The sequence below is a fragment of the Triturus cristatus genome, chromosome 10 (genome assembly GCF_964204655.1).
Source record: "Triturus cristatus chromosome 10, aTriCri1.1, whole genome shotgun sequence".
NCBI lineage: Eukaryota > Metazoa > Chordata > Amphibia > Caudata > Salamandridae > Triturus > Triturus cristatus.
In genome coordinates this window covers 884,691,854-884,715,455 of record NC_140593.1, presented here as the reverse complement: position 1 = coordinate 884,715,455, position 23,602 = coordinate 884,691,854, and the positions used below count along the sequence as shown (strand labels likewise).

The 23,602-nt window shown below is 48.1% G+C and overlaps 1 protein-coding gene across 17 annotated transcripts in view; it reads left to right on the top strand.

Annotated features, from left to right (window-relative positions):
- Positions 1-23,602, top strand: part of LOC146796177 (uncharacterized) — a 1,057,178-nt gene that overhangs the window by 901,676 nt on the left and 131,900 nt on the right. For all 17 annotated transcript variants that reach the window (XM_085628582.1, XM_085628595.1, XM_085628592.1 and 14 more), the window contains one exon: positions 21,860-22,003. In XM_085628582.1, coding sequence (XP_085484708.1) covers positions 21,860-22,003 — 144 coding nt within the window. The remainder of the gene's footprint in view (positions 1-21,859; positions 22,004-23,602) is intronic.

Below are 23,602 nucleotides of genomic sequence, written 5' to 3'. Positions count from 1 at the left end.
GAACCAGGTCAGCAGAGCTGCATTAGAGGGAGAGAACCAGGTCAGCAGAGCTGCTTTAGAGCCAGAGAACCAGGTCAGCAGAGCTGCTCTAGAGCCAGAGAACCAGGTCAGCAGAGCTGCTTTAGAGCCATAGAACTAGGTCAGCAGAGCTGCTCTAGAGCCAGAGAACCAGGTCCGCAGAGCTGCTGTAGAGCCAGAGAAACCAGGTCAGTAGAGCTGCTTTAGAGCGAGAGAACCAGATCAGCAGAGCTGCTTTAGAGCGAGAGAACCAGATCAGCAGAGCTGCTTTAGATGGGAGAGAACCAGGTCAGCAGAGCTGCTTTAGAGCCAAGGGACCAGGTCAGCAGAGCTGCTCTAGAGCCAGAGAACCAGGTCAGCTGAACTGCTTTAGAGCCATAGAACCGGGTCAGCAGAGCTGCTTTAGAGCCAGAGAACCAGGTCAGCAGACCTGTTGTAGAGCCAGAGAACCAGGTCAGCAGAGCTGCTCTAGAGCCTAAGTACTAGGTCAGCAGAGCTGCTCTAGAGCCAGAGAACCAGGTCAGCAGAGCTGCTGTAGAGCCAGAGAAACCAGGTCATCAGAGCTGCTTTAGAGGGAGAGAACCAGGTCAGCAGAGCTGCTTTAGAGCCAGAGAACCAGGCCAGCAGAGCTGCTTTAGAGCCAGAGAACCAGGTCAGCAGAGCTGCTTTAGAACCAGAGAACCAGGTCAGCAGAGCTGCTCTAGAGCCAGAGAACCAGGTCAGCGGAGCTGCTCTAGAGCCAGAGAACCAGGTCAGCGGAGCTGCTTTAGAGCCAGAGAACCAGGTCAGCAGAGCTGCTCTAGAGCCAGAGAACCAGGTCAGCAGAGCTGCTGTAGAGCCAAAGAAACCAGGTCAGTAGAGCTGCTTTAGAGGGTGAGAACCCGGTCAGCAGAGCTGCTCTAGAGCCAGAGAACCATGTCAGCAGAACTGCTTTAGAGCCATTGAACCATGTCAGCAGAACTGCTTTAGAGCCATAGAACCGGGTCAGCAGAGCTGCTTTAGAGCCAGAGAACCAGATCAGCAGAACTGCTCTGTAGCCTAAAAACCAGGTCAGCAGAGCTGCTCTAGCTGACACTGACACTGACTGATTGACACTGACTGACACTGACTGACACTGATTGACTGACACTGACTGACACTGATTGACTGACACTGATTGACTGACACTGACTGACTGACTGACTGACACTGACTGGCTACTCTCTACTACACTCTCTCTACTACTCTCTTTACTACTCACTCTCTACTACTCACTCTTTACTACTCACTTTCTACTACTCTCTATTACTCAGTCTCTACTACTCATGTAGTATATGTATATGTATGTGTATATATACATACATATATAAACATATATATAATCTGCATATCTATATAAATACAAATATAAATGCATGCATACATATACATATATGCATACATATGCATGTTATGTACATGAAAGTTTGAAAAACACTAATACAAGCAAAGCTAAAAAGCCACCTAATTACAAACAGAATTGCTTTAACTTAAACGAGGGTGAGACCTATTGCATTTTCAATGCTTGTTTACTTTGGTTCCATCATGAAGGCATTCAGATGTTTCACACATTTGCCATAAATTCTGAATGTTAGCACTCTAGTTGCTCATTAGATCACTGTAGTAAAGCTACTGCTCACCAGGGAAGTCTGCTGCTGGTATTTAAAGTGCATGTTTCAGTCTGCATGTCAGAATTTTTAATGAAATAGAAGAGAATTTGAGAAGTCAAAATGTGCCCTAATTTTTCTTTCTGCAGCACTAATCATAATTTCTATGGCGAAATGAACCCCCTCATTTTGTTCCTTTTGCAAATTAAATGTTTTAAGTGTTACCACCTTATTCCAATCACGATGGCTTCAGGTGTGCCATACTTTTGTTATAAGTAAGACTGTTAGCGCTCTAGTTGTTCTTTAGAACACTCTGGGACATTCTGTCATTGGGCTGTACTTGGGCTACATCTGGGTGATATTTGTGCTACATTTGGGCTCTTTTTTCTCTGGTGGCCATCTTGGGAGACTTATTTGTTATGAATTTTGCTAATTTCCTCATTTACTACAGTCTCCTCAGTAGGAAATACTTTCAGTTTTTTACTTTGATTCCATCAAGAAGGCATTCAGATGTGTCACACATTTGCCATTAATTCGGAATGTTAGCACTCTAGTTGCTTATTAGATCACTGTAGTAAAGCTACTGCTCACCGGGGAAGTCTGCTGCTGGTATTGAAAGTGCATGTTCCAGTCTGCATGTCAGAATTTTTTAATGAAATAGAAAAGGATTTGAGAAGTCACTCAAAATGTGCCCTCATTTTTCTTTTTTCAGCACTAATCATAATTTCTATGGCAAAATGAACCCCCTCATTGTGTTACTTTTTAAATTTAACTGCTCACTCTCTACTGCTCACTCGCTACTACTCACTCTACTACTCTCTACCACTCACTCTCTACTACTCACTCTCTACTACTCCCTCTCTACTACTACTCTACTACTCTCTCTCTACTACTCACTCTCTACTATTCACTCTCCACTACTCACTCACTACTACTTGCTCTCTACTACTCACTCTCTACCACTCACTCTCTACTACTCACTCTCTACTACTCTACTACTCACGCTCTAATACTCACTCTCTACTACTGTCCCTACCACTCACTCTCCTACTCACTCTCTACTACTCTCTACTACTCACTCTACTACTCACACTCTACTAGTCACGCTCTACGACTCTCTCTACTACTCACTCTCTACTACCCGATCTCTACTACTCTCTACTACCCGCTCTCTACTACCCACTCTCTACTACCCACTCTCTACTACCCACTCTCTACTACTCACTCTCTACTACTCACTCTCTACTACTCACTCTCTACTACTCTCTTCTACTCTCTCTACTACTTTCACCCACACCATGTGAAATGCAGCATCCCCTACAATGAGATACTGAGATTGAGGAGGAATTGAAGCTTCATGGATGATTGAAATGTTGGCAAGCATGAGATGGTGGGTAGATTTTTGCAGCGGGGACACTCCATGGAATCACTTTTAAAAACTGCACTGAAAGTGGAGTTGAAAGGCAGGGAATATTTTATTTTCCCTTGTAGGCAACAGAAAGATGACAAATCTGTTATCAGACTGATCACAACATATAGCAAACAGGAAAGTCAGTTAAGAAATATCTTGAGAAAGTACTGGCACCTAGTAAGAGGGGACTCAGTTCTAGGATCAACTATCCCGAAATCTCCCCTCATCACTTTTTGGAGAGTGTTTTCCATGAGGGGCGCTCTGGTAAGAACCATCCCTGAAACCATAAAACAAGGTAACTGGCTTTAGCAATCCAGTGATTTACATAAATGTCAGGGTTGTGCACTTGGGGTCAACACAGTTCAGTACAGCACACCCTTCACAGATAAACCCATCAAGAGGCTCCTTCAACTGCAGAATAGAGTTATCTATTTATGTATCAACTTGTGACTGTGGGCTGCAGTATGATTTTGCAGGTACACAAGATAATCCTCCTCCACCTCAGGGCAGTGAAGAATAACATTTGGTCCTTTCCCATGGCCCGGCATATGAATGATTTGCACAATAAATACATCAAATGTCTTTCATATTGCTTCATTGAAGCAGCCCCAAGATATCGCAGGGGTTGTAATCGGAAGCGAAACTTAGGACAACTTGAGAGCAGGTACATTCTAAACTTGATACCAAATTTCCAAACTGTTTGAATACCAAAGAGGAATTGTATTCATTTTTATAAAAAGTCACAGAGCTTCCAAACCCCTTAGTAAGTGGGTTTTTTAATGCTCGTGCAGGGTTGTACCATCATTGAGGAGATTGTGACTGAAATGTTTTGTTTAGGTTTTTCTTGTCTTGACATTAAGGAGGCAAGATGTCACAGGAATTAAATTTGTTTTCTTGCGAGGGGATGTGATCTCCATGAAACATGTGAACCAGATATGAGAGTGGTTCAATGTAGTCCAAGTACCACTATGAGAGGTCTGTTGGTACAGGGGCCCCTATAATCCCATGTCAGAAGTATTAGCTCTGCTCACTGAGGCTCAAGTGTGACACAGTACAGATATTATGCAATTATTGTTGACAATTTAAAGTTTTACCTGAGTGGTGGTCATGGATTTATAAACCCATCAATTTAATGAGTGATTGTTCGTGTATATGGGTAACTGATTATGCTTGCTCACTTTGAGCCAAATTTTGTCATACCAAAGTATTTATGACCGTAATGATCTGGTCTTCTTCTTAACTTCTTCTTCTTTCAACTCAATGCAGGGCGCATAATTTTGCCACAATGACAGTAGCTTGTTTCAGAAATGCATCTTGCATGGTACCAATCAATTTCAATGTCAACGGATTAATGATTTGGATGCATTTATTGGATTAATTATTTGAATGTATTTAAGTTTTTCAGTTTATTTTATTAATTTTCATTTTTTTATGCATGTTTTATACATAATATACTAATGTTTGTAAAATACATATATCCCCCGGGGAACATGTGGTAATGCAATCATGAGAAGAAAGACGATGCAGGTACTTTAATTGTTTTTGATGTAATGGGTGCACAACCAAGTCTATAATCAATATGGTTCCACGCTTAATACAATTAAACAGGGGAGGAGGGCATGCAGCCCCCTCCCCAAGACCTATTAGAACCTGGGGACCCCATCCCCCAGAGTCTTTAAAAAAATTTTATAGTTAGTGTTGTCTGGTTAGCGAGTTGAAAAGAGTGTGTATCGTTTATATGTTTTTTAGCTGTATCATAAAGCACGCTCATGCCAAACCCATTACAACTAGAAATCTTTAGTACTTTGTTTATGAGTTTTTCGGAGAGCCAGGCATTAGTTCAGGCTTCATACATACTGTTATTATATTGACCATTATTAGCAGTACTGTGCTCCTCTTTTATCGTTCTTTTTATGTATACATAAAAAATAACACAAACATACACACTTGTATTTAAAACACCTATGAGAATATTTGTGCAGTAAAATCCCGCCTCGAAGAACAATAAGTTATAACCTCCTTGTTTCTCTTCCGGGTAATATTCCATGCTTAATCATGGCGTGATATTACTTGTGAATTACACTTTGTTACTTCCTTTTATAATCTGATTAATTAAATTGATCCTGGTCCATCATTACAGAACGGTTGATTGGGCGACTACTAAGCCCTTTGGCTAAGTAGAGATGTAATGGTGATTCTGAGTAAATTATCTATGTGTTACCTCCGTGTCTTAGTCTTCATTTACTGTGGAATTGTCAAGGAGCTATCCAGATTGTGACATGAAAGTAATAATGCCTCCTCTCCTCACGATCTATCCTCTTGCCCCTGATTCCCTTTCCACTGTGCAGAATTATTTAAGCTAATAGATGGTAGCTGGCGCACCCTGAAGTTGTCTGCATCAAGAGCGAAGGAGCAATATTTTGTTGTTTCTTTTCTTTTTCTGGTGGTATTTTGTTTTTTGCTCGATTGCTCACACGCTTAGAACTATGCTACAATTTCGATGTCCTGATTTGATAATGTGAGCTGTATGTGTTTTTATAAAAATGCCAATAAACAAAATTTAACAACAATAGCTGAGGAGTAAGCGAGAATAGGCGAAGAAGACAGACCGTACACAAGAGCTGATGCATAAAGAAAGACAAGGGAGAGAGATTGCACACAGTGGGGACATGTAAAGCGATAGCCACAGTGAGAGGTGGGCAAGTAGATGGTGCACACAGCAGGATGGTACACAAAGAGAGCAATGGTGCACAATGGTGGAGCACAAAGAGGAAAAATACCAAATCATAGTGGGTCGCAATACCTACCTACCTCATGAATATTAATGAGGTAGGTTGCAAATTGCAACCCACTATGATTCACAGCTATCACAGAGATAAGTGGCCTGCTGGGGTCAGCAAACCATTCCTGTGATTTTTTATTATTAAAGCAAACTTTTTTCAAATTTTAAATGTAGCCAGTTTTCCTCAAAGGAAACAGGTCTGCGTTAAAAAAAGAAAAGTAATTTTTTTCTTTTCATTTTATTAGGACGCTTCTATTAAACAAATATTTATTGTACATTCACAAAGGGGGAGGGGTCCCAAGAGGAACACTTCCCTCTTGCGAATGGTTTACCACCTAGACTTGGGGGATCAGTAAAATATCAATGTTTTGCAACCGAATTTCGGTCGAAAAACATTGATACTTATACCACCCATTCGGTATTTGGAAGAGATGCCTATAACACCTTCCAGATACCAGATAAGTATCCATTTCTAAACATATTTAGCCAGTCGGAAAATATTTTCTGTATCGCTAGATGCTTTAGCACATAAGTAAAAGTGTTTTAGCGTTTGCAAAGCCTCTGATTGTCCGAATCAGGGGGTTTGTGCACGCTAAAACCCTTTGTACATCTGCCTGCAAGTATCTTACTTAGTGCATCTTCCTCATATGAAAACAGCTTTTTACTCTTCCTCCTAGCACCTTATATGCAAACATTTTGGGATTATCTTTATCTTATACATGAATTTCGAGATATATTCGATGTGAAAATCTGTAGTCATTTTGAAGGCCTTCATATTGCTGTTCCCTGTCTTTTCAGAGAATTGCTTAACAGTATGATAATTTGTAATTTTAGCATCTGAAATTTTATATTTATATTTTTGATAAATACATTTTATCATAAACTATTAACCTCCTTTGGCAACTACTTCTGTTGATTTCCAAATGTTCCAATATAGATTCCTGTTTTTAGTTAGAAACAAATGATTTTTTCATATTGTTGTTGGTTTTCAGTATGCTGATCTCATTTCTACTCTTGGCACTTTTCATGAATGTCTAATACTAAATGGTGCCAATGCTTTGTTCTCATCCGGCTTCTGTTGCATTTATTCTTATCCAGAGATTCGTTTGGCAACTGAATCTGGACAGTCGGGAATTACAAAACCTTAGTGGTATCTCTTTGGTTTCAGAATAAACCATTGGAATGTTTACTTTGTCACAGTTCTCTACATACTGTGATTTAGCTTTGTAGTGATGATGATATATATGTGCTGCATGTGTTCAGGACTTTGCAGTGAAAGAATTAGGCAATAATATCGGGGGAACACTCAGGTATTTATTTACTGGGGTAGAATCAGATGGCTCATCAACACCATGTCGACAACAACTTTGTAGTGCACTCCCCCTTGGATAATATTGGTATTGTTATTGTAAATCAGATTCTTACAATTTGGGTAAATTCATTAAGTTAGTTGTTTAATGGTGTGTTTTCCATGGTACTATTAGGTGGAAGGTTACATGAAGCGCACCTGCTGAATTTAATTTTGTATAAAAGTTTCTACCATTTATGTCTTATTGAAATGCATTGTAATGGATGTGTGGTTTTGACCATAGAGAATGGGCGATGAAAGATTTTAGTCATAATATAAATTATTTATTGGTGGTGCCAAAGTAATTGTGGTCACTTGTAAGGTGATTTCATCCTCTGAGAACGCTGATCATCTGCTATGATTTAATGAGCCATCTGTGAGAGAGGAAATTGTTTTCTCTTATGTGTTTCTCATGAAAGGTATGGTTAGTGGTCCAAAGCTTAAAGGAAGACACCTTTTAAGTTAACAAATATCATCCTGATGAGAATAATGTCTGCCACACTTAGCAAAACATGTACTGCCAAAAGAAGTAGTAGTCCATCTATTGATTTCCCAGTATCCTTCTCCAGTTTACCACTGAGTTCTAAAAAACAGCTAAGGTGCTAACATTCCTTCTTAATTTTCTATAAATTCTCAAATACCTTCCTCATTCTTTTGAGATAAAAAGGTATGGCATGCTGAGTGAAACATGAATTTCCACCAGCTGCGGTCTGTGAAGTTGATTTCCTTGTGTTCTACTCGAGCTTCACCAATTAGTTGTAATGTACAACTTGCATGCTATCATTCTGTAGCTATGACAAAACTGAGACACCCTTCGATGCCATGTTGCTGGAATAGGGATTGTTAAATGTAAAAATGTTTGTATCGAGCAGACTGACGTGAATGAGCATTGAGGAGCTTTTGCAGATATGAGCTCAGTGGGTTCAAAACATGTAATGTGATGGACAGTATATGTTTTTAGTCATTTATGGCCCAATATATTTTAAAGGGCCAAAGAAAGTTAATGTCTGAGACTCCACATCTGTTTCCCCGTACTGCCATCACTTTTTGTTGGCTAATTCCTCCTTAATTTTAAAATAGCGACATATTTCTAAATACATTTTTTTAAACTTCCATTTTAATTCATGAGGACAGAAAGTTTTAGAAGTCGCAGTTAGCTATTTGCACCCAGATCTCCTATTTACAATGGACAGACTGATATTCCTATATAATAAAGAATGTGAGGCCTTAAAAATGAGTTGTTGTTTGGATATTTATTTGTCATATACGATCGGATTTGATTTCCAGGTGTTAAAAAGCACTTTGAAATCTTAAGACTTTCTTGCCCTGAAGGAACAATGAAAAATTTCCTAGCTAACGTAACGGAAAGTTTCAATTCTATTAAGGACTCGGAGGCGAGGATTAGGCTCATCTTTCTTCGCTTTAATGATTAGCAACACTTCAAAGTTAAACAAAAAAAACACTGTTCTCATGAACCATAGGGAATAGTAACACAGAACAATAGAGAGTCTATGGATAGATAGTCCTCCTTCAATCCACCAATCCAGGGCCCCTGGGAGTATGTAGTCCTCTGTCCCTCTCCATTCCTCCTCTTTCGTTGCTCTAAGCCAGCAATCCCTGATCCTCACGAATCCTGTTTGCCAGAGTCACCTGCAGAAGTAAAGCACAGCATAAGCGAGAGCGGTGGCTTAGGTTTAAAACCCTACAGGGAAGGAAGGCACCGTAACATAACCAATTGGCACACAAGAAAACTTAACAGACTGAAAACCAGTTACTGCCCCAGTACGAGGGCGGGAAAGGTAACCACGGAACTGGTACCCTGAGTGGGATAATCCTCGCCTCCGAGTCCTTAATAGAATTGAAACTTTCCGTTACATTAGCTAGGAAATTTTTCATTCTATGTCAGGACCGGAGGCGAGGATTATGCTCATTTAAAGCTTGCTCACCACCAAATGTGCCATATCCAGCACCGGTTTGAAATAAAACCGTTTAAAGGTGGAATCCGAAGACTAATCAGCCGCATTGAGAATGTCTTCCAGGCGAGCTCCCAGGGTAAACGTTTAAGAGGCCATGGCCCCTCTGGTAGAATGGGCACCAAAAGCCCGGAGATTGATTCCTGCCTCCTGCATCACCCACCGCACCCAAAGGGCTATTGTGGGGGAGGAGACTGCTTTGTGGGGTTTCTTGAGCACGATGAGCAACTGTCGCTCCCCCGGGGGGCGGAATTCCTCCGACATCTCCTCGTGAGCCTTGAGGCAAGACACTATGCAGAGCTTGGGACAGTCCGGAAAGGTAGGGTACGATATGGAAGTTGTACCGCACTTCGTCCGCCTCCGGACAGTGAAGGTAACCCCAGAAGGGGAGACAATCCTGCCTGAGACATCCAGGGCCCAGACGTCCGAAACCCGCCTACAAGATATGAGACAAAGGAGCATGGCCAGTTTGGCCGAAAGTTCCTTCCTGGACAGAAACCGGTTTGGTTGTCATGACAGAAACAGGTTCAGGACCTGATTGACATCCCATAGCTGGGAATAACGCTGTTCCGGCGGGGCAAAGAAAGCCGAATGCCCCGAAGGAGACCACGAACCAAAGGGTGCTTGCCCACCGGGGAGCCATCCACCATGGAATGGCCGGCTGAGATGGCTGACCGAAAGGTATTATTGGTTCTATAAGCTAGACCGTCTTCTGCCAAGGTAGCCAAAAAGTTGTGGATGGAAGTCACATCTCCCGACACGGGATTGAGACCCCGTCGCACACACCAACGAACCCATTGTCTCCAAGTGGAACGGTACCATTTGATCGTACTATCGGCCCAGGCCTTGGACATGAACTTCTCAGCCGCTCCCAAAAGGCCTGGGACTGCCTATCGTCCCCGGTAATCCGCCACACCATCAGGACAAGGGACCTCTGTGCAATGAGCCGATGCGGAGCTCCGTCGGGATCGAGGAGAAGAGTCGGGAAGCGGGGAAGTGGGATTGGAAAATCCCAAAAAAGTTCCAGAAGAACTGGAAACCAAGCTTGAGACCTCCAAATTGGCCATATCAGCACAAAGTCCGCTCCCTGGCGACGAACCTGGGCCGAAACCCTCGTCAGCATGGTGAACGGGGGAAAGGCGTAACTCGGCTCCTTCCTCCAGTCCTGTAGGAACGCATCTGTGCTTGCCGCCAGGGGGTCCGGCCTCCAGCTGAAGAACCGGGGCAGCTGGAAATCCAAGCGGGATGCGAACAAGTCCACTGAAAACGGACCCCAGATGGACTGGAGGTCCGCGAAGACACCCGGGTGGAGCTTCCATAGGCTTACGTCTTGCAAATGCCTGGAGTGAAATCCGCCACCCGGTTGTCCTGACCCGGGAGATACTCCGCCGTGACCGAGACGTGATGGTCTAGGCAGTACTGCCAGAAATTCGCCGCCAGGTCGTAAAGGGCTCGCGAGCGGGTACCCCCCAGATGGTTGATGTAACGGACCGCTGATATGTTGTCCATCTTGAGAAGGACGCAGGATCGGACAGAGTCCTTGGTCCAGTACCTGATCGCGAATGAGCCCGCTAAGAGCTCCAAACAGTTGATATGGAGCTGCTGCTCCTGTGGACACCTCCACACCGCGCGCCCCATCCAGACCTGCTGGCGTCAGACTCGATAACGATATCAGGCGCGGAACCGAAGATCGCTCGCCCATTCCAGGCTTCCATGTTGGCAAGCCACCACTGAAGTTCCTCCCTGGACTCGGCCGAGAGGGTGACTTTCTGAGAGTACGAGAGGCCCCTGCAAAGGTGGCGGGTCGTGAGGCGCTGTAGGGCCCTGTAATGCAAAGGGCCCGGAAAGATCGTCTGTATGGAGGCAGATAGAAGACCTACTATACGGGCCAGCTGACGCAGGGACAGGCGCGACTGCGCAAGGGCCCTCCTGATCTCGTGACGGATCTTCGTCATTTTCCGCGATGGAAGGCTGAGGGTGGAAGCCACTGAGTCGGTGACAAACCCCAGGAACACTACCTGCTGAGCTGGAACAAGGGTGGATTTCGCTTCGTTGATAATGAAGCCCAAGCTCTGAAGGAGGTTGACCGCTGTCTGAAGCGGACGCGATAAGACCCGAGGACACTGAGCCATGATCAGCATGTTGTCCAGTTATACGATCAAATGCATACCGGATGCCCTCAAGCGTTCGATCACAGGCCGTAGAACCTTGGTAAAACACCAAGGGGCGGAGGAAAGACCGAACGGAAGGGTGGTTAACTCGTACACCTTGCCCCACATGGGGAACTGCAAAAATCGCCGGTGAGGAGGGAAAATCGGTATCGTGAGATAGGCGTCCTTGAGGTCCAGGCGCGCCATCCAATCGTCGGGCCTGAGGAGGTCGCGCCGGAGATGGATGCCCTCCATCTTGAAATGGCAGTAGACCAGCCACCCATTGAACTCCCACAGGTTGATGACTGGACGCTGCATCCCATCAGTCTTGTCGACCAAGAAAATGTTGCTGAGGAAGCCTCTGGGGTGCGGAAACGCCTCCACGATCGCCTCCTTGCCTAATAAGGCGGAGACCTCCTGATCGACCAATGCCGAGTCGGCGGCCGAGAATGAGAGAGGGCGCGGAGGGACCGGTTGCGAAGGCTCCCCGTGGAACTCTATATAAGACCCTGGACGGTTTGCAACACCCATGCATCCCCTGTGACAGAAGTCCAGGCCCGGAAAAAATGCACCAGACGGCCCCCACTTTTAGAAGGGAGAACACTCACCGGAAGAGTTGGAGGCCCCGCTGCCCCGGCCGCCTCTGTTCTTCCCTCAACGTCCTCTGGTTTGATAGAAGTTTCTGATTCTGGCTTGGTCTTGATAGTTGCCATTGTCGGAGCCTTGCCCTCTGCCCTGATTAGGCCAGCCGGACGAGCGGCCCCTGCCTCGTCCGGCCCCCCGGAAAACCCAAGGGTGGAAAACTTTCCTGATGGAAGACTGGGCCTTATCTAAAGAGGTGAAGGTATTTACAAATCTGTCCAGTTCTTCTAAAGGGCTCTCCAAAGAGACTGCCCTGGGCCACGGAGCCCGCCTCCGAATCGGCCAAGTCCCCAAGCTTAGGGTCTACTTTAATGAGTAAGCCCCGGCGTCTCTCCGTGGAGAGCACGCAGTTGGCGTTCTCGAGGAACACCACCACGCGCTGGGCCCAAACCGAGAGGGTGTCAGGGGATATCAGGGAACCCGGCAGTTTAGCCTCCTCAGCCATATAGAGAATTTTTGTAATGGGGCCAATGGCCGGCGGATTCTGCTGGCGACGTATTGGGCAACTTTCTCTGAGGGTGCCCAGTCAGAGGAACGGGGGTGTAGGACGTCGTCAGGGTCTAGCATATCTGCACAAAGGTTCTGCGCATCAGGAGCAGGGTCTGGACGGGTCGGACGCCAGGGACGGGACGGGCCCGCCTCATCATCTGCATCGTCCGCGGCATCCTCCGGTGGTGCTGGTGTCATCGGAGTGGGGTTGCTCACTAAAAACGCCTGCTTAAGGCGGGCAAACGCATCCATGTCCACCCCAGCGTCTCTATGACGTTTAGCGGGTGGGGGCTGAGAATCGGCAGGGTTTCCGCCGGCGCTGGGCGAGGGGGGAGGAAGTGCCTGCGCCGCTCTTGACAATTTTTCAAAGGCCTGCTCTATTCTACGAGACAGGCGGTCCTCCAAGGGCGCCATGACCTGCTCCACAGCCTTATGTATAGATTTGTCCACAGCGTCGGAAAAGTCCTCATTCCGCTGAATGGCAGTGAGGGTGTCCTCCTCCCACTGATCATCCTGCTGGTAGGGCTCATCGTTGTAAGCTTCCATGCTGAGAGGAAGATGAGCGACACACAGGTGAGTGGGTACTATAGAGGGTAACCTTAATATCAAGGGGGGCTGGGTGTCAGCCTAACTCAGGTGCGGGCAGTGCTCGCTTGACAATAAGGTATAAACTCGTGGGACAACCAGCCCTGGTGCAGTGATAATAAAGGGCAAACCTGCCAGCTAACAATGTCCCGATACAGACTCCATCCTGGAGCGTGGCAGCAAGGCCTAATAAGTACTGACCCCCAGAAAAACCGCTGAGTGAAACTCTGCCTAATGGCAGGTACAGACTTGCGTTATGCGAGCGTTCACGGGGGTGTGAAATAAAGAAACGCTGCCTCACGGCAGGAAACAGACCACCCAGGCGTTACAGGCACGCAAAGGCTCTCTTTGGCAAAGCGTCTCCAGCTGAGGAATGCGCGGAATGCCAGGAGACGTACGCCGATCGAGGCGCGCACACGGGCGCCCTCTGGCGGCGGGAGGGAGCGCCGCGAGCCAAGCACCACAGAATGACGGCCGTTAGGGAGTTTGAGCGCTCCAGCTGTCGTGCGAGGGAAACTGAGCGGCGGTTACCTCGCTTAACACACGACAATCAATATGGGCGAAAACTCTGTAGCGACAACGCAGTGGCGGCGCACAAGTAAACACAACCAAGCGCTGACAGGAAAAATTCACACCCATGTAAAATAAGCGGATCTCGCACGCGCGCCACAACACATCAGAGAACAATCCTCAGTATCACAGAACATCTGAAAATCGCACATTAACACCAATGTCAACAAGTTATGAGGAGAGAAGAAAACAAGGCACTTATCTGGCTGCAAGCAGCGAAGAAAGAGGCGGAATGGAGAGGGACCGAGGACTACATACTCCCATGGGCCCTGTGATTGGTGGATTGAAGGAGGACTATCTATCCATTGACTCTCTCTTGTTCTGTGTTACTATTCCCTATGGTTCATGGGAACAGTGTTTTTTTTGTTCAACTTTGAAGTGCTTCTAATCATTAAAGCGAAGAAGGATGAGCATAATCCTCGCCTCCGGTCCTGACATCGAATTCTGTTTACTTCTCCCACTGCCTTTTGCCAGCAGTTGCCTCTCCCTTCATAAATGTGCACTGGTTTTAACCACTTTTTTATTGTGAGTTAAAATATAAGGGAATGATTAAACATATGTAAACATAAATAAGTATAGACTACGAAAATTGTGACTGTGCACATTATCAAGTACTAAATTCAAAGGTAATTAAACGTATTTTAATATAAATATCATAATTAAGTGAGGCACCTATTACACCTGTAAAAACAATCCCAGGCAACACGGTTTTCACAGCCTGTGAACACCTTCAATATATGATACAAACATATGCAAAGGAATGTTTTGGGGGACTACTTAATTTCAGGAATTTGTATCGGTGGACAAATTTTGGAGACTGGGAGTGGTATAAGCACTATCATCTTACTAGGAAATTGTTGTGCACACCTTTGGATATTGCAGATTCATGACAGGAAAAACGATTGGCATTACTGGCTTTGTACGGACCTACTCTACGTGGTTCAGTATTGTCACCCTGAGGAAGTCGATAAGCATATTCGCCATACGACGAAACACGTGTTGGCTGCTTGTTCTTGGCTGCTTGTTTTTGTATCAACGCTGCATTAACTACAGAATGAATATGGAATAAGAATACCTGAGAATAAAGAATACCTGAACCTTTGACACTTTGGAAATTTGATGATTGACTTTTTGAGTGCTCAGGACTTTCTCTTTGTTTTTGATTACGTTTACCAATATGCAGGGGTTCATGTGTTGAGATTGTATAGTAGCCAACCTTTGTCTTAGAGCACCTCTTTACTATATTACTATGGTATTACCAGGTCCTGAACATTTGCCTGGCTACCCCTATCTTTTGAGCATCAGTGGAAAAGAGATCCATTTTCATTTACACATTTAGCTTTCTACACAGAAAAGTGAATGATTCTTAAGCTGTTTTCCGCTGCAGCATGTCTCTTACTGCAGACATATTCGTGAGACTCGTGAACCTTTCTACTTATCTATTAGACCTCAGTGATTTTCACATGTTACTGTTACGGGAAGAAGGAATACTAAGATGTGGGTTGTCCCTGTAATGAGGCTTGTCTCAGGTACTAGATATGAATCTCCTGTGTGTATCTCAACCGGCCAATCAAAATGCAGTATTTACCTTGACCATAGTGATGTTACACCAAATACTGAAGCTAAATTTTTGCTAGCCACATAAATATTTATATTTATTTAATGGTTTAATTGAATATAATACCTATATGTTTCATGTGATTATTTGCTTTTAGTTATCGACTTACTCCTTAAGAGGTTACATTTGGAATGTTCTCTTTTTCCTAAGCTGGTCTTGTAACTAGCTAGTCTTCTGAAACTATCTATCAGAACAAGTTAATTTTCAGTAGTTAACTGGCGGAGGACGTCGCAATGTGGAGAGAATTATGCAGCAAATTACCTAATATAACAGGAAATGGTAGTGAGCAGGCAGACACGTCAGATAATGATGGGGATTCATGATGTAAAATCTTTATTATTATGTTGACACGTGGTGTTCTGGTGGAGGTATCTGCCTTCCTTATCATGATTTGTACATCATTGTATTTCCTCTCATCATGATTAATGTGCTTGATTGATAAATCGCTGGAGATCTGCACCTTTCGAGAAAAGGCTTACTGATGATCGGTTTGTAGACTTGGGTACAACTGACCTGTTGGAGATTAAAACTTAATAAATAAAGTTGTTAAAAACAACAACAATTTCAGTAGTTTGTTATGGGTCAGACAAAAAGAGCATCATATAGTTCATGTCCCACAAACACTTGTGAGACATAGTTCTTTTGATCTGAAAGAAACACGTTAGTTACATTCCTCACCTTAGAATATCCCCAGGCGTCAGACTGGATCCGGAAGATTTTTCGTCAGCAATACCCCTTGCGCGTCGCTAGGCGTCGTCTGCGGCTCCACGTGCGTCGTGCGCCGGAATGACGTCGTCGGAGTACTTAGACGCCGCCCTCGCGCGCTGACGTCAGTTCTTCTTTTTTCCGCGCCAGTAAGAGCAGATCCGGGAGAGCTACCCCTTTAGTCACTTTTTGACTAACTTTTTCGATCCTTTTTGATCTTGTCTCGACTCCGGTGCCGGTAGGATGCCTAGTTTTTAAAGCCTGTGCTGACTGCAACCGCTTGATGTCGGTTACGGACCATCACCGCCGGTGCCTTTACTGCTTGGGCCTCGACCACGACGCGGAGTCGTGTTCGGACTGCAAGGCCCTGACCTCGAAGGCTAGACGGGAGCGGTCCCGTAAGCTTCTCGAGCTTCGCCACTCTGCCCTCTCGATCCCGGTCCAGGAGGAGGTCCAAGGATCGGTCGCGGAGCCGCAGCCGACGTCATCATCGTTCGTCTGGCTCCAAGTCTTCGGGTAAGTCGAAGCACTCCAAGAAGTCCAAGAGGCGACACCGCTGTTCGGACTCCCCTCGCCGGTCGCGCGACTCGGCCGAGGGTCAGGGTGGTTCCACCCCCGCGGCTCCAGCGGAGCCGCAGGCGCCGCGCAAGTCCCCATACCCGCTGGTCCCTGGGACTGACGCGACGCCGGCGGAAGTCAGTGCCTTCCTCTCGGCCATGAGGAACCTGGCTCCGCCGTCGACGCCCGCTGGCGCGCCTTCGGGCCCCGTGTACCCGACTGGGCAACCTTGCCTGCCGGCGGCTCCGGCCCCGGCGACCGTTGACGGCTCCGGCCTCGACGCCGCAAGTGCCCGAGGGACCCGTTTCCGAGTCCCCGCCGACGCCGGTCGACCTCGTCACACCTCCTCCGCCGGCGTCGACACCGGTACCACCTCCGACGCCGGCTCCGCTCGGCGTCGAGCCCCAGTTCAGCCCCGCTCCGGGCCCGGCGCCGTTACGGCGTCGATGAACGCCGCGTTCGGCGCCGCTGGAGACACATTATGTCTATCGCCCGGCTCCGATCCTTCCTCCTGCATACCAGGAATCGGATGATTGGGGCGAATGGGAGGGATCCGAGGATCCTATGGCCGTTCAGGCTCAGCTGTTCCAGGACTGGGCAGATGAACTGGGGGAGGCCAGTGGTCTGGATACCTCTCCAGACACTGGATTCATCTCTCCTCCGACTGTGGCTTCGGAGGAGGGTGCTGCTTTCTCTGTGGTGCTGCGCAAGGCGGCCGCAGCCCTTGGGCTCGAGCTACCTGCCGTGGCTGTGAGGACTAACGTCATCACTGAGGTGCTTCAGTCTGCAGCAAGCTCCACTGAGCCTCTGCTGCAATTCAATGAGGCCCTCATTGACGTTCTGCAGGGCACCTGGTCCAAGCCCTCCACAGTTCCTCCTGTGGACAGGAACGTCGCCAGGCGCCACCGCCCTGCTCCGGGCGACTCCAGTTTTCTGTCCCAACACCCTACCCCCGAGAGCCTGGTTATCCAGGCCTCTACCTCCCAATCCTCCTTCCCGACCGCTCCGCCGGACCGGGATTCCAAGAGACTGGAACAGTTTGGAAAAAAGCTGTTCTCCTCCCTTAGTTTGGGCCTGCGGTCTTTGAACGCCGCCTGTCTCTTGGACCGTTATTCCCACTCTCTGTGGGATACGGTGGAGGACGTGCTGCCCCTGTGTCCGGAAGAGGTCCAGACACGACTTACCCAGGCTCTGGCCGATGGGAGGGATGCAGCGCGACATGCTATCCGATGTGGGCTTGACACTACGGACTCGCTGGGTAGGGCGATTTCTACCACGGTGGCGCTTAGACGTCACGCCTGGCTGCGGTCCACGTCCTTTTCGGGGGATGTCCAGAGCACTCTCATGGACATGCCCTTTGATGGCACTCGCCTTTTTGGTTAGAAAGCGGACAGTGCGCTGAATCGCTTTAAGGACTCCCGGGCTACGGCCAAGTCCTTGGGCTTCTCGGCCCCGCGGTCGCAAACTTCCGCCTTTCGCCCCTTTCGTGGCCAAGGAAGGGGTGCCTCCTCACATACGCCTAGCCACCAGCCGCAGAACCAACCTGCACGCGGTCGTGGTCGTGGCTTCCGCCGAGGCGGTTCTGGAGGACGACGCGGTCAGCCCACATCCACCCCGGCAGCATCCGCCTCAAAGCCTTCCTAGTCCGAGCTTTCAGGCCCATTCCACGCCAGTGGCCGGCAGAGTTTACCATCACCTGCTCCACTGGCGGTCCATCACATCGGACAGGTGGGTGCTGCAAATCGTCCGAAGGGGCTACTCCCTCCCCTTCGAGACGACCCCTCCAGCCATGCCACCGCAGCACCACCGTATCTCGGGGGATCATTTGAATTTTCTCCACGAGGAAGTTTCGGCCCTCTTGGCAAAGGGGGCCGTCGAGCGCGTTCCGAGCCCAGAAGTAGGTTGTGGTTGTTATTCCCACTACTTTCTGGTTCCCAAGAAGGGCAAAGGGGGCCTACGCCCTATCTTGGACCTCCGGAACGTCAATGCCTTCCTCCGGAAGGAAAGGTTCAAGATGTTAACTTTGGCTCAGGTTCTAGCTGCCCTAGACCCTGGAGACTGGATGGTAGCGTTGGACTTGCAGGACGCATATTTCCACATCCCCGTCCTGCCGGCCCACCGGCGTTACCTGCGGTTCACGGTGGGTCAAGAGCACTTTCAGTTTACCGTGCTCCCCTTCGGCCTCACCAGTGCCCTTGGGTGTATACGAAAGTGATGGCGGTGGTCGCAGCTCTTCTGCGCAGATCAGGGGTTCCGGTCTTCCCCTATCTCGACGACTGGTTGTTGAAGGCGGGCTCGCCCCAGGCAGTCGTCTCCCACCTCCAGACTATGGCGGATCTCCTGCATTTGCTGGGATTTTCCATCAACGTGCCGAAGTCACACCTGAGTCCCTCTCAGAAGCTCCTCTTCATCGGAGCGGTTCTCGATTCGGCGCAGTTCCGGGTCTATCCACCGGAACAGCGGGTCCGGGATATTCAGGCCCTGATTCCCATCTTTCGGCCTCTATCCTGGGTTTCGGTCAGGCTAGTGTTGCGGCTTCTGGGGCTGATGGCCTCCTGCATCCTACTAGTGCATCACGCCAGGCGGCGCATACGGGCTCTGCAGTGGGACCTGAAGTTTCAGTGGGCCCAGCATCACTGCAACCTGTCCGACCATGTCTTGATCTCGGAGGGCACTGCACAGCAGTTGCAGTGGAGGCTCACGGACCGCGATTGGGTCAAGGGCAGGAGCCTCTCCCTTCCCCAACCGGAGCATGTCGTAGTGACGGATGCGTCCCTCCTGGGATGGGGTGGTAATATGGGAGAGGCGGAGATCAGAGGCCTCTGGTCTCCGGCGGAGTCTCGTCTCCACATCAACCTGTTGGAGTTGAGAGCGATCCGACTTGCACTGAAAGCCTTCCTTCCCTCTGTCAGGGGAAGTGTCGTGCAGGTGTTCACGGACAACACCACCGCCATGTGGTATTGCAACAAACAGGGCGGGGTGGGGTCGTGGACCCTTTGTCAGGAGGCTCTGCGCCTCTGGACATGGCTGGAACACCAGGGCGTCACCCTGGTGGTTCAACATCTGGCGGGCTCTCTGAACGCCAGAGCAGACGAACTCAGCCGCCGGTGCATGATGGATCACGAATGGCGTCTGAACTCCGAAGTGGCGCAAGGTCTCTTTCAGCCGTGGGGAGAGCCTTGGTTAGATCTATTCGCCACCGAAGAGAACGCGCAATGTCAGCAGTTCTGCGCGTTGGAATTTCCAAGGCGGCACTCGCTCGGCGACGCTTTTCGTCACGAGTGGAGTTGCGGTCTGTTGTATGCCTTTCCGCCTATACCACTTCTGCCCAGATTGCTGAAGAAGATCAGGCACGACCGGGCCCAAGTCATCTTGGTGGCTCCGGATTGGACACGAAGGTACTGGTATCCCGAGCTACTCAGTATGTTGACCGATCCTCCGATACGTCTGCCCCTTCGGGAGGATCTTCTGTCGCAGCAGCAGGGGTCGGTCCTCCACCCGAACCTGTCCAGCCTCCACCTCCATGCGTGGAGATTGAGCGGCGGCAGTTGATGCCATTTGACTTGCCTCCTGAAGTCTGTGATATCATTCTGGCAGCCAGGCGTCCCTCCAGAAAGACGGTATACGCCTGCCGGTGGAACAAATTTGTGGCATGGTGCACAGCAAAGGCTGTGGATCCCCTTTCCACCCCTCTTTCTGAGGTTCTGCTCTTTCTTCTTTCTTTGGCCCGGCAGGGCTCTGCCCTGGGCACCTTGAAAGGTTATCTTGCTGCCATCTCTGCCTTCTTGCGGCTTCCTGATCAGCCTTCTCTTTTCAAGTCCCCTGTAGTTACACGCTTTCTAAAAGGCATTACTCACACGTTCCCTCCTGTCCCTTTTGTAATGCCTCAGTGGGACTTGAATCTTGTTCTCACATTTCTAATGTGCGCTCCCTTTGAGCCTCTTCATAATTGTCCTCTTCGTCTGCTGACGCTTAAGACTGCTTTTCTGGTAGCCATCACCTCGGCTAGACGGGGGAGTGAGCTCCAGGCTTTATCCTCAAAGCCTCCTTTTCTCTCTGTTCATCCGGACAAGGTTGTCCTTCGGCCTCGTCCCTCCTTTCTTCCGAAAGTGGTGACCCCCTTTCATCTTGGGCAGTCTGTCACCTTGCCCACCTTCTTTCCGCCTCCGCATCCTTCCAAAGAGGAAGAGAGGCTCCACCGTCTGGACCCAAAACGTGCGCTCTCCTTTTATCTGGACTGCACAAAGCAGTTCCGGGTGGACGACCAACTTTTCGTTGGATACGTGGGTGCTAAGAAGGGGAAAGCTGTGCACAAACGGACCATCTCTCGGTGGGTCGTTTTGTGCATCAAAATTTGTTATTCCTTGGCAAAAAAGGACTCTCCTGTTGGGCTGCGCGCCCATTCCACTCGGGCCACGGCGGCTACTACTGCTTTGGGACGGGGTGTCCCTTTGCAGGACATCTGTCAGGCAGCAACGTGGGCTTCGCTACACACGTTTGCCAGGCATTATTGCCTTGACAGCCAAGTCCGGAGGGATGGCTTCTTTGGCCGTTCTGTCCTTCAGGACTTTCTGGTGTGATATTGGTTCGCAGACCCACCACCAGGGATGGTATTGCTTGGGTATCTATTCTAAGGTGAGGAATCTAACTAACGTGTTTCTTTCAGATGAACAAGTTACTTACCTTCGGTAACGATGTATCTGTAAGAAACATTAGTTAGTTAGATTCCTCACCGACCCACCCATCCTCCCCGTTCTGCGAACTGACATCTAGGGTTAAGGTTATCCTTTTCAGGCCCCTAGATTTTATTTTTGGCACCAGTGTCGGTCTTTGCATGGCTCTGCGTTCCTGGCGCGGAAAGCTATGTACAAGAACTGACGTCAGCGCGTGAGGGCGGCGTCTAAGTACTACGACGACGTCATTCTGGCGCACGACGCCGACGACGGACGCGGAGCCGCAGACAACGCCTAGCGACGCGCAAGGGGTATTGCTGACGAAAAATCTTCCGGATCCAGTCTGACGCCTGGGGATATTCTAAGGTGAGGAATCTAACTAACTAATTTTTCTTACAGATACATCGTTACCGAAGGTAAGTAACTTGTTCCTCAAGCCTTCTGTTGCATATGATTCACGTTTCATTATGGTTTTGTCTTATAACACATATTAGAAGCCTAAATGGCCTTAGTGGTCTTGGCTGATATCTCCAACTAACTTTGTCACAGGTTTTGTGTTAGAAAATGTACAAGTTTAATAAAAGCATTGGAATGATATATCTGTAAAACACGCTGTTGCAAATATTATATTATGCTTTCTATATATAATGCTCCCTTTGAAAATTGAATCTATTGTACATTACAACTTTATTTGCTTTTTGTTCTGTACCAGTCAGGAACCAAGATCCTTCCTGCACCCACATGCCCAACAGCCAATGTATTGACCTGACGGAGGAGGAGGAGCTGGCCCGTATGCCAGAAAAACCTGTGCATCTGTCCCAGGCAGCTGAGTCCGAAAGCAGACCTACCGAATACAGTGAGTGCTTTTTCAAATTATGAATTATGACTTATTTAAATTAAGTGAATTTACCACTCACACGCAGCCAGGAACTTAATTTTCTTTAGGGGCGTCATGAAATGTTAGTCCCATCATCTCACTATGTTGCCATAACTGGTTGGATATAACCCAACAATTTCCAACCAAATACTGTGCAGGGTCTCCAAAAAGAGGGATTGAACAAGTAATGAGAATGCAGCAACATACAATGCCTGTACCTTCTTGTTGTTCCTTTGAGATCTCTCCTTAACTAATGAGGGTTGAAGCTGTCCCCTTAAAAGAATTACTACAGAATTACCAGACATAAACAGTTACTTACACTGAGTTCAGAGTGAGCTAGTGACTTTCAGGACCTCTAGTAAGCTAGTACAACTACACTTCACTGACATCACTCCTAGAGAACAAAAAAAGCAACAAACACCAGTCACTAGAGCAATATCAGTTTGCTTTAAAAATATTTCCATGCCTTGATCATGTCTTGTACCTGTACAGGGTAGCGGTTGGGCTAGGCCTGGTGTGGCCTGTGTGCGGGTTGCCTTAGCGCCTGTCTTCCCGCCGTTTTGGAACACAACGGAGGTTTTGACTCTCTACCTCTTGAAATCCGCTGGCGCTGTGAGAGCAGACAAATGTACCTGGCGGTGCCCTATCCTTCTCCACTTGGTCATTGCACGGTCACCGCCATTGAAAATGACTTGAGACAAGCTACAGAAACAGAGCACCCTGGATCGATATACGGGGCCTGGGGTGCAAGCGCCGGAGTCATCAAGCCAAAGTCCTTCCAGCCACGCTAATGCTGCTTTGATGGCGGGGATAACCCAGTCTCGTGAGGCGCTGGAGGCTAAGATTGGAGAATTGGGGTCAGATGTTGTTACTCATCGGTCAGGATCTCCGCAAAGCGGTGGATAGGATAGAGGAGGCTGAAACTCGCATCTCAACCGCGGAAGATGCAGTCGCGTCCCTTCAAACGCGGATGACATCTCTGGAATCCATTACGAAGGGGCTAGCTATTAGAGCGGAGGATGCCGAAGGTAGAGCACGAAGAAACAATCTTCGCTTTATGGGTTTTCCGGAAGGATGCAAGGGCAATAATATGGAGCAATTTCTCGCGAAGTGGATAGCAAGTTGGCTCCCTCAGATGGCTCTGTCGCAGTGCTTTATTATTGTACGTGCTCACCGCGCCTTAATGCAAAAACCTCCACTGGGGGACCGGCCGCGACCAATTATTGCCAGACTCTTGAACTTCCATGACCACGACGCCGTCCTTGCACAGGCCAGGCTGGCTGGCAAACTTCAATTTGAGTCCCATCATATCTTAATTTTTTCAGACTATACGCGACTGGTGCAGCAATGCCGCCAGTCCTTCACGGCTGCTAAAGCTCGATTACGTGACCTCAAAAGCCAGTATGCACTGCTCTTCCCAGCCCCATTGCTAATCGTCTACAAGTCACGTACTCATTTCTTTGACACTCCAGAAGAGGTCTTCACCTGGACAGATGAGAGACAGAGACCAAGGCCACATACACCACCATGGTTTGACTCAGAATCATCATCCGGATAGACCACGCAAAGGCGACTAAG